At 36.8% G+C, this 11,988-nt stretch overlaps 1 protein-coding gene across 2 annotated transcripts; it reads right to left on the bottom strand.

Moving 5' to 3' along the window:
* Window positions 1-547: 547 nt before the first annotated feature.
* On the bottom strand, window positions 548-10,690 carry pla2g4f.2 (phospholipase A2, group IVF, tandem duplicate 2). 2 transcript variants are annotated; one of them, XM_058748458.1, is made up of 20 exons: window positions 10,577-10,690; window positions 9,911-9,983; window positions 9,594-9,730; window positions 8,882-9,013; window positions 8,672-8,712; window positions 8,482-8,524; window positions 8,307-8,361; window positions 7,862-8,010; window positions 7,627-7,740; window positions 7,510-7,544; window positions 7,141-7,279; window positions 6,916-7,052; window positions 6,564-6,786; window positions 6,342-6,459; window positions 6,015-6,152; window positions 5,801-5,908; window positions 3,546-3,725; window positions 3,267-3,436; window positions 2,998-3,184; window positions 548-2,599 (listed from the first exon to the last, which is right to left on the bottom strand). In XM_058748458.1, the coding sequence occupies exons 1-20, from the start codon at window positions 10,583-10,585 to the stop codon at window positions 2,361-2,363; spliced, it is 2,427 nt and encodes an 808-aa protein (XP_058604441.1). In that variant the 5' UTR covers window positions 10,586-10,690; the 3' UTR covers window positions 548-2,360. The 2 variants fall into 2 exon arrangements, with proteins under 2 accessions (XP_058604441.1, XP_058604442.1); XM_058748459.1 differs by having other exon boundaries at window positions 548-2,596.
* Between the last annotated feature and the right edge of the window lie 1,298 nt (window positions 10,691-11,988).

The following is an 11,988-nucleotide window of genomic DNA, read 5'->3' as shown; positions in this document are numbered from 1 at the left end:
ACAAAGCCCAAACTTTTCTATTCACTAAGCAAATTCAAGATAGATTTAAACATTCCATGTTCTTTTTTGCAAACATACTTCGCAAACATGTCACTGATATTCTACACAACTTAAAAGTAAGTAAAAGTATGTATATTGTGAACTCGTAGATCTAAATGCAGCTCGACGCAACAGTGAATAGTTCCTCTGTCAAGCTGTTTGGAGCGTTTGATGCCCATACGTCAACCCATTCTCACTCCCAAGGCGTCAAAAACTGAAGCATGGTCAAACGCCTTTCGCGTCACTATGAAGACGCCAAAAGTGCCCCTAAGCGTTAGTATATAACAAAATAGGAATTCCATTGATTTCAATTGCTTGCTTTATGCGTCAGGTCAAGACTCCTATGGAAAATGACAACACGTTCTCCTCCGTTGTTTGTGGTTTGCATGCATTTGTAAAAAACAGAAATCATTTTATATACATTTATACTTTTATTGGAGCACCTAACCCAGACCCTACCCTAAACCTACCCATTTCTGAACAATATACAACACGTAACAGGCAAATACAAGGGCAGTCACAGGTATTTATTGCAAAAACTGACCATAAACAAGCAGTATAAAAGCATTACAAACAAATCGTGTTGCATTCCAAGTCTTCTGAAGCCATACGAAATCTTTATGAGAAGAAGAGAGCAAAACATAAGCTTTTAATCGCTGAAAATGATCCAGCTCTGTTAACGCGCTCACATCTCATTCAAAAAGATACTACAGTCACGTAGCATGACGCAATCGGTCAGGAGACACACAAGAGCCAATAGCCTGTCAGAACAGTATAACGCAATCGGTCACGAGACACATAAGAGCCAATAGCATTTCACGTAAGGCTTCTTCTGGCGGCATTTTTTGAATTCGCGACGCGCACAGACTGCAGCATACAGGATTAACGGCGGACAGAGACGGCGATCGCGTCTATTCCTCTCACAAATCAAATGTTTTGCCTTGGAAGACTTGGAATATTAATATTTTTTGAATAAATTATGACGGTAGTTGTATCTGCCTGTTATATCTTGTGTTTTATTGACGAATGGTAGGTTTAGGGGCAGGGGTTGGGTTATGTGTTCATAAATGTGTAAATAATGTAATATAAATAAAACTGCTGTGGCTGTTTACATTGAAAAATCACACCCCAACATATGTGCAATAATGGCAATGTTATTACCCAATATAGGCCTATAATTTAATTACGACGATAAAATTCCCAGTATGGCGTCGGCATATTGACGCCAAGGGTTTCCTATTTAAAGCAACGGAGGACCCTGCAAGTCGAAAAATGACGCTAAAGGGTACCTTGAGCGTCGAAAAGCGACGCCAAGTGGTCCTGACCAAGCTTCAATATGTGACGAGTTGGGTATGAGAATGGGTTGCATACGTACATGAACACCACTGATCCTCACAAACTTCTCCAAAGCACGCGAGCATCTGTTATAAAACACTGGCTGTATTCATATTGAGCTGTATTCAAGCAGAAAGAAGTTAAATAAAATAGTGAAATAAGTAAAATAGGTTCGTTTGCGCATCAAATAACGGACACAACGCGCGCCTAATGCACGATCCTGTATGTCACTGTAATCATCTTTACCTTGATTACAATCGTCATCCATTAAAACTTTAGGCTACTAGTGTGACACTGGCTTCTTTTATCCAGCCGAGAGCTGTAGTTTGTGTATCATATGCTCGCACACCTACGTCTGCAAGATGTCTGTTAAAGATCTGTTGATCTGGAAAGCATCTGCTGTCTATAAATGTGACAGACGTCTGTAAGATGTCAGTTTTACATACACTCTAAATCATAAACATCTTAAAGACATCTAATAGACGTCTATTTGACATCTAAAAGGAGACGTCCTATAGACGTATTGCAGATGAGCAAACAGCCTAAAAAATACGTCTTGCAGATGTAAATGCAGACGTCAAATAGACGTCTCAGAGATGTACATGTGCTATCAGGGTATATGAGCCGCCGTTCAGTCTGTATTTCACACAGCGCGATGAGGAAAGGTTTGCTGGTCTGAAATACAGAATACGTTGAGAGGTGGTGCTTTTATTTATTTATATATATATTTTTACATTATCATAGTCATAACATTAGTGAATATATTATATATTAGTTTTAAGTTGTCTCGCGAGAACCACTGACCTAAAGCGCGATCTACCAGCATTGCCTTCGCGATCGACCTATTGGGCACCCCTGATGTACAGTATTTGAAAAATAATGTTGTTTTTTTAACATTAAAGCATGTCAACATATTCTGTTACACAAAATAATGATCTTTAAAATAGCATCATATGACCCCTTTAACTTCAGTTGTCAACATCAAATCAGAATTTTGATGCCTTTGTAGCAGGAATTCTCTCCATGTTTCTCTTCAGCGCTTTGTTCAGCGTGTTTAAAATGATGTCTTTGTTGTTCAGAATGTTGTAGGTGGTGAGGTTGCTCAGCTTCTGGAAATCCTCAGGTTGATACGTAAGCTTGTGAGTGGCGAATGGACAGAACATACTAGTGAAGTCAATATCAATATCTCCTTCCTTTATCTCTGCCTTACCCTCTCTCTTCACTCCTGCCACAAAAACAGACAAAATTAGTTTAAAAAAATACACTTTGTAATCTATTATCTTCTTGCAAAGTGAAAATCTCTATCTAAGATTCTTATAGGAATAGTTCAACCAAAAATGAAAATCATTTGCCATCATTCATCCACACTTATGTCATTCAAAATCTGTATGACTTTCTTTCTTCTGCAGATCACAGAAGATAAAAATGCCTCAGTGTTTTTTGTTCATACAATGATAGTCAGTAGGGATCCCATTGAATATCAGTGCATTGACAAAGCAGTTGGAATATTTTTTCAAATTATCTGCTTTTAGTGAGCAGATGATGCTAGAATTTTCATTTTTGGGTGAACTAGACTATCCTTTTAATAACACCAACTTACAGGTTACAGTTGGCGGTACTCACCAGGAGACTTGAACTGCTTGAATGAGATATTGACCAATGGAAAGTGAATCACTATGGGAGCGTCTGGATTCTCTTTATCTTCAAACACATAAACTTCCCTAATCGGCTCAGACTCCAACTTCTTGTAATCAATCTTTGGAAATGGAATCTTGCGATCAGCGCAATACTCCTGAGTTTGCTTTATGACCTGTAGACAAATACAGAAACAACAAAATTAAATTTCATCTCATTCTCCTCATAATCTGCTATATCTTTGTGGTCTCCCTCACCTTGAAGTGGTCCAGGTCCCAAGCGTAGTTCAGAGACAGAATGACGTCCGCGCATCTGTTAGAGCGTAACACAGGAGGGAATCCTGACTTGATGACAAAAGCAGTGTCCACTAGGCCAAGTGTGGTGTCTGCTGGTGTCAGGGAGTTTGGAAAGGCGTCTGGATGTGTGTCTGCAGAAAGTCCACTTTGTAATTAATCCTTTCTCAGTTTGATCAAACTGAATCAAAAGGGAATTAGCACTAATTAGGCTGTACTCGACAGCATAAATGATGGTCTGACCTTTGCATGTGGTGAAGTCACAGTTCTCACTGTAGTTCCTGTGCAGGTGGAAGCCTCTAAGGAAGTTGAACACTTGGCTGATAATGGGGCGGCTGGTCAGAAAGTTGCTCAGCTTTTTTGCCAAATTAGTCATAGGGCTGACCTGAAGTGTGTCCGATGTTGATGGTTTGTCATCTGTGTCTACAGATAAGGGAGGATAACCTTTTTCACTGTTTGCATATAGATTAAACAAATTCAAACATAAAATAGAATATTTGCCATTACAAAATTGAAATCACAACTGGTAATGTATTTACCCAGTCTGAGTAGTTTTAACTTTTTAGGAAAAAAATGTTAAGGAAAAACTAAAATATTCTTAAAGGGGTCCTATTATGCTTTTTCACTTTTTGAATTTTAGTCAGTGTGTAGTGTGTATGTTTGGGCATTAAAAAGATCTACAAAGTTACAAATCTCAAAGTCCACTCCAAAGGGTGATATTTCGGGGTTTTAAATCCCTTTTCAAGAACTACAATGAACTGCTCGTTTGGACTACAGCGTTGTTTTCCAGGTGTTGTGATATCACAAAGGGCTCATTAGAATATCATTAAAATAAATCCCGCCTACGGAAATTCGAATGGTTAGGGGGTGCGGAGGGGTGAGGTTGTGGTTAGAACCAGAACGCTTGGCTGAGTGCATCAGACAAGACGAAGAAGTGCTGTTGTAGCGTCAAGTTTTCTTAAGTTATTACACATGCACCTCAATAATTATGAATGTAAATATGAATGTTACAATTATGAAAACGTTTTTTACACTTCAATTATGAGACTACAGTGTTTACCATACATTGATTTATTTGTGGCGCCCGCCACAATATCAAAACTGACCGCTACAAATAGATTTTCCAAAAGGCTTTGACTTCATTGAATAAACATGAGCACTGCACGTTTCAAAATCAAAACCCGGTGCGGGTGTTTTTATATCACTGTATTTCTGAAGGAAACCGACTGTCTTCAGAAAATTTTGGATGATATTTTCATTTCATGCATATAATGTTTGATAAAGCAACGTTTGTGAGTACTTGGAGTGGAATGCTGCTTTACAGCGTTACCGGGGAAACTTCGGTCTCTCCCACTCCAACAGCGCCTTCTGCTGGCAGAGAATGAATTTATATATGCCGCCACAAATAGTGTCTGGAAAACACTGGACTATGGTATAAATAAATTCAACTGTATAACAGTTTCACTGCAATTGTTATAATGTTAGAATTAAAGAACAATAAACATAACGCATATTACCGTTGCACTTATCTGTACATAGTAAATGCAGTTATTTTTAAGCGGTTGTTGACATCCTATCTAAAAATGTGATTTAGCCAAAAAAAAAAAAAAAAAAACATAACATTACGTTACCACTCTAATACTTCTTGCAATATCGTGCGTGCAAAGGTTCTGCGCGATCCTCTTGTTCGATATTCTTGGGGTCTGAATCCGGCTCAAATTGATATGAAAATATCGACCAACTTGCTGCTTTGGCAAGGGGCGTGGCAGTGCTGAAACACCGTCTAAGCTGTTCGCCAATCACAACACACTTGGACAGCTAACCAATCACAACACATTCCGTTTTTCGGAAGGCGGGTCTTCATCAAACCCGGAACTAATCGAGCCGTTTGTGCCAGGCTGGGGAGAATTTATTGTAATACTGTAAATTAAGTGAAAAATATGAGCATGAGCAAGCATGAGCGCATGTTCTAGTACACCCCCAAATCAAAACTGTAAAAGAGCATAATAGGACCCCTTTAAATGTAATTTGTATTGATACTTGTATGTCATGTATTTGAATATATAATACACTTGTAATGATTAAGTTCAAATTTAATACATTTAAATTATATTAAATGTAATATCAAATAGCACATTTAACACATTTAAAATTATCAAGTACTTTACATTTGCTTGTTAGTCAACACATAAAACCAGTTGTACTTATTTAAAGCACTACAAAAGTACAATGTTTTAAAATGTAAAACATTTCATTTGAGATCATTACAAAATGCACTGTACTTAAGTGTGTTAAGAAGGTAAAGTGTACCACTTAAGTGAGCTTTTATTTCATTGTTTGTTTTTTTACATCTGAAGCACACTACTAGTGCATACTCAATATACAATTTAGCATACTTCTACTTTATAAGGGATAAAACTGAAAGGCAACCAAACATTTGAGAAGCTGCACAGGGATTATTTGCTCAGGTGGTCTTATTGTCCCTACCTTACTCTTACCTGACTGATTCACTTCTTCCCCAATTTTGCTGGCCCAGGATGGAATCACTCCTGTGACAGCACTCCAAAGCTGAGTCAGGCTCAGAGAAAAAACACTGCTCCATATTCCTGCAAACACAACACATGTTGAATAATATGAATATGAACAACTGCCAGTCATTATCTTTAGCTTCAAATTCATCCATCAACCTTTGGAACATTTATATCTCTTTACCCAATAGAGAGTAAATTCCAGTTTCAGGGAGTTTCTTGATCATGTGGCCGAGGTAATATTCACTCCCAAAGTTCTGTGCAGGTATGAAGGCACCATATTTGGTAAATCCAACCTCATATGGGGTGAACTCACACCATTCTAAAGAAGAGAACAAAGAGAAACATGGACAACATATCTACAGTAAATACTTTTTGCTCTCAATACAAGGAATTGATCTGTTGAGGAATAAACATAATTAACTTATTAAACATAATGGACCCTTATCTTGTAGGATAGGAAATAGCAGACAAATCAAACCAGTCAAAGTAAATTAAAATCAATTCTTACCAGTCTCTGTGGTACATCCTGTCTTGCCATTCTTCATGTTGAGAGCTGTGTAGATGGGAAGAGGGTTCTGGCCCTTTGATAGTGCCATCTGCTGGTCAGATAGTGTACCCATTTTTTTCTGAGGAAGAAAAGAATTTCTGACGTTTCTGATGGAGAAATGTATTTGCATTTATTTTTGCTTAAAATGTATTTTGCCTCTGTGATATCAAGGGTGTTTAGTACCTTCCCTTGGATGAGGTATTCTATAGCCAGACCCCACATATCGACAAGAGATACTAGGCGTCCTTCTTTCTCTGTCTCTTCCATCTTCTCTTTGTATTGCCGTAGCTGCTCAATGGAAAATATACTAAACACACTTTTAGAGATCTCCTTCTTTACAGACTCCAAAACCGCATTTAGGTCATTGTTTGACCAGTTAGCATCACCATAAAGAGAAGCCATAGTCCTATGAGACAATGAAAGAAAGTTTGATGTTTAATGACATGATATACAATAAAATCTGGGTTTTGAAGCAAAACCAAATGAGAACTACTATTTTAAAGTTGGACAGGTCTTTAGTGCTCCTTATACTCACCAGGTGGAGCCAGAAATCCCTGTGATGTAGCTGACCGTGTCAAGAAGCTGAAGTTTTTGCAGAGCTCTTAGGCCTCCGAATGTGCCAGTCATCGCTCTGGTCCCGCCCCCAGAACACACAACAGCCACCAATGGGACCTGAGCAGTCACATCAATCTTATAATTTTTTTTCATAAATGAATCATACAAGCATCTGTTTTACTCAGGTTTGTGTTTGTTTTCTTGCCTTGCTGGGTTCAGGTGCAGAGCTGAGATTCAAAGCTTTCTGAAGAGCTTGTGACACGACTTTTCGTCTCTTCAACAGAAAATTCTTTTCTTCCATTGGAATATCAAAATCCAGACGCACGTCCAACTTTTCATCAGAGCTTCAGAACACACATAAACAAACACACACACACAATTATTCTGAGAGATGAGGGGAATCAGATTGAAACCAGTTGAGGAAATGTTGGTGGTTTACAGTGCTTTGTCTAATTTAACTATAATCAATTACACAGTTAAAAATAATTCAGATTTGGTTTATGGATTACACATCAAAGCACTTTCTTTAAACTGTTCCTGAACTAATTAGAGATAAGAAATTCTAATTATTTACCGGCCCTCTGTGCTTAGTTGCAGATCCACTTCATCCTAAAAGAGTTGCAGTTATTTAGCTGTTCTTTTTGAAACACTGAAAAAAACATGTCTTCCAATTGAGTTTATCTGTACCCACCTTTCCAATAGGCATGGAGAGTTGAATCTGCTGTTTGGCTGGTAATGGTTTCATAGGGGCTGATGACAGAATGTCAGCAATCTTTGGATTTATCCTGTCCACTTCTTCCCCAGCCTGGACAAACACCAAACATGCAAACAAATACTGTAAACAAGCATCATACACTCTTTGTTAGTGATATACATGCTTGATAAATTGATTTGGTAAGAAATCACCAGTTTAATCAATGACACACTTTTGGTGGGATGAGACTAAACTCAGTCTCCAGGTCTCGGTTGATGTAGTAGCGAATGGTCTGTGTGCAGCTGGGGTTTTCCTCAGAGCCTGGGATCAAACAGTCTTCCTTATAAGCGCCTCGCAGTTTTAACATCATGTCCTTCTCCGCTGGGGTAAACAGAGGAAAATTTCATGTCGTTTTGGCACTGTTCTTAATGCAGCACCTTAAAAATGAACAAGGTCATATTTTATATAAAACCTAACTTTGTTTTGGAATATTTACTGTTAATTATATGTATGGAATAGAATTATCACTTAAAATACCATTTTTACAAATACAATTTTCTCAAGCTTACAGTGGCTATTATAAAGCCGCATATATATTGAAATATCTGACTGAGGTTAGTAAAAAGTAGAGATGTACGGATCTAAACCCAGAAATAACCCAGTGTTCTTCTATTTACCATTAGTCCTTAGACGTTTTTCCACCTTCACATCCAGTGCACAGAATGGACCTGCCTAAAAATGAGCAGTTCAATAAAGATTTCCAAAGTTAGCTTTGTTTTATGGAAACCTGAAATTGTTACTTATGCGCTGCTGAAGTATGTGTAAAATATACAGTCATAAAAATGTTCTTACCATCAGCACTCCATTAGAGAAGTACGGTTCAGGCTTCTCAGAGCTTGAAAAAGAAAAGGAACGGTTAAAATGACAGGTTAGTTCAGACTGATGTAATAGAGATGATTTTTTCATAAAGAGGAAGAAGACAATTACTCTGTGGTTAATAACGCTACTATTATTGTTTTCAATCATTAACATTCTCACTCACCTCACGGTCACCTCAAACTCCACCCAAAGCTCACTCTTTTTCTGGAAAAAAGTGCATGACAATCAAAAAAATGGATGGGACTAGATCTACATCTGTAATGCTTTTCTTTCATACACTGATTTAAAGTAATGGACACAGAATGCTTCCACTTCAAAGACTTTGTAAAAAATAAAATAAAATGATAGTTTCATCATCAAATAATATACCTACCTTATCATCTGTAATGAAGCATTTTGTTTGCTTTTGCCCAGGTATGAGGTTATTGATGTCAAATAGGATAGTGGAGAAGTAGTCATCTTTCGTAAACTTGTCAGCATCAAATATGTGGAATTCCAGAATGTTCTGAGGAGACGAGAACAAAGTGGTGAGTTTATTTTACCTCTCTCTCTCTTGCTCTACACTAGATGACTCAAATATGTCAAAAATCTACTTTGCAAACCCATAATATCACATGTATCAGCACTTTTACTCAAGTTCATATAGTATTAATTACTTTAGAAAGCAAAACAACTAAATAAAATCATTCTGGAATTCTGGTTTATAATAAATGGCAGCAGTTCTGATAATAAAAATTAGCTGAATTATTTTTTATTTCACAGGGCAATGGAACACATTTAGCCGTCGGGGGGAATATTTTGGGGATTAAATTATTATGATTAAGTAATTTTTCTTATTTGTATAGAATTACTTTGCTGTTATACCAGCATTTGACTGTTATTGACGTCACCAGCATGTCATTCATCACTTGTTATTCAAGAACAATGTGGGTGGAGAATCACTTCATGCTGTCTGCTGAGATTGAAAGGGCATGGCACAGTCGCCACAAAATGTTTTAGTTAAGAAAACCCGGAGTAATAAACGCAAGCACATTATTTCCCACTAAAAGAGTTTTCTTGGAAGTGTCCAAAGCCGATATGCTCACCTTGACTCCACTGTGAACTCTGAAATTAAACGTTTCATTCCAATTTGGTGCATTGCTGTTTTTCACTGTCTTGGTGCGATGACAGCAAGCGCAGGCCGTGGGTAAATTTAAGACGACGTAGCAGTCACATTTAGACACTGGAGAGAGAGCAAAGTTCGAGATACACTAAGCACTTGTTAGATGAAGTCTGTAGTATGCAGTAAATCAAAGTCAGCAAAGGCGCACAAGCACATAATACACACAGAACAGCTGTTTTAAAGGATTTTTGTCAATATTTCACCACAAGTTACAAGGTTTTTGAGGGCTGGTGGACTCACAAAGGTCGTACGACTGATTGAATTTTCCCCGCAGCACTGTGACACTGAGGTTCCAGTACGGCATGAACTCTTTCTGTGAAACACAATAAAATGAAACTGGTTTAGACAGATGTAGCAGTATTTTCATCTGAATTTGTAACAGCAACGTATATAATGTGTGAATTAATTTCACTCTTTTGAAGTGAACTCTTCAGGCTGTACTTACTACAGTATACTATCACTGAAAAGAAATATATAGTGTAGGAACGGTTTTTACTGGTAAATTTCACAAATAAATATTAAAAAGACAGAAAGTAGTTTGAAGGGAAAAAACTGAAATATGTACAATGTAGTCCAATAATAATTTCAGTGTATTGTTTTTCATAAACATGTATTCAGTAAACAATATAACGTTGTTAATGTCGTTCATTTTTGCACTTAATTTTTCATTTAAATGTTGCAGTTTTGTATTGCTGTTGTTATTACATTTACACAAAATAACTTTTTTTTAATTATCTTAGCAAAGCAAGCAAATTAGTCTTGTCAGAAAGAGGTTTAAATTTTACTTGAAATGTTCTACTTTTCATTCTCATCCAAATCATTTTGAGTGAACATAAAAATATTTGTTTTACAAAAGTGTTCAAATGAATTGCCAAATTAGAGTCAAGTATCTGCGAGCTAAGTTACCTTCAGCATTGTTGTCTTCTCCTCAGCAAACCTACAGTGAAGTCTGAAAACCAAAAGATGAAATGAAGATCGCTCTACTCTTGCAACTGAAATATAACACAGAAAACCTGAGAAACTTGTTTAACTCTAGCCCTTCGCACCCTGATAAAATATTTGATAGTGTTTTGTTTAAAGTGTTGAGGGTGGGATCAAAAATTATCCTCCCTGTTTGCACTCATCCTCCATCTCTATAATATAGTGTTAATATGTTGAACTTAAAAAAAAAAACTAAAAATTGCTAAAGGAAAATATATATTTGAAAAGATGGCTACATGTGTTGGCATACCATGTTTTGTGTGGACAAAGGTGACACATCCAGACTCATAAAACTTTAAAAAACAAACAAACAAAGAACTTTTGAGGGAAAAAAAAAGATTTAAGTTATAAGGAATGTTGTGTGTTTATGAAAACCCTCCTGAGCCCATGAATACCAGCCTAGCCTTCTTTCATTCAAATGCACTGTAATCATCACACTCCTGATTCAAGGTCTAATCTGAGAAAATTGAGCTATTACAAACATTAACGGTGCATTGTTTGTTGTTATTTGCTCATTTTGCAGAAGATTATGTATGCGTATTAATTGTTTCCATACAATGTGGAAACGGTTATAAAATAACAAGTCTGATTATCTGATAATCTGCTTATTCTAGAATAATTGAACTCCACAAGAATGCACTTTTTCTAAATCTATAGTAACACTTTCATTTACTGGCCGTTGATGTTTTCAGTGGTGTGGTTTCTTTGTATAGCTGACATTTGTTCATGCCTTGCAAAGCCTGCTTGGAATCCAGGGAAGACTCTAGGATCCTAGAGTTATAGTGAAACTATTTTGTGACGTCATAGATGTGCAGTGCATAGACATGGCACACCCCAACAGCACTCTATAATCAAATAATAGGGAATCACAGCAAAAACTTCAGTTTCTCTAAGTAGTGAGTCATAGTGACCACAAGAACCTGCCACCTGGACACCACTCATAATATGTCTCTACTACTGATATTGTTGTCATGAGTGTTTCTTTAAACAGAATAAAATAGTTCTGTGCTTAATTAGCCAATCACAAATAAATCATTTTGTACACTGTTGATTGCCGACATCGGGTTGGCTGGCATGTCTTTGGACAGAGGGCTAATATATAATATCTGATGTCTGTCAGCAAAATAAAATAAAATAATCTTTTAATTAATGAATTAGGTTTAATTGTGTTGCCAAATAAGTGTTCTTAACTAATTAAAACCATTTTTGTTGAAAATAAGAATCAAAATAGTGCCAAAGTTACAACAACCAAGTGATGCATTTTTTTATTGCATTTTTATTGCAAGTTAAAATGACAGAAATGTGACAGGTTAAATGGACAGAATCAAAGATGCGGT

This window comes from Onychostoma macrolepis, chromosome 17 (assembly GCF_012432095.1).
Source record: "Onychostoma macrolepis isolate SWU-2019 chromosome 17, ASM1243209v1, whole genome shotgun sequence".
NCBI classification, from domain to species: domain Eukaryota; kingdom Metazoa; phylum Chordata; class Actinopteri; order Cypriniformes; family Cyprinidae; genus Onychostoma; species Onychostoma macrolepis.
This window is presented reverse-complemented; position numbering and strand designations above follow the sequence as displayed.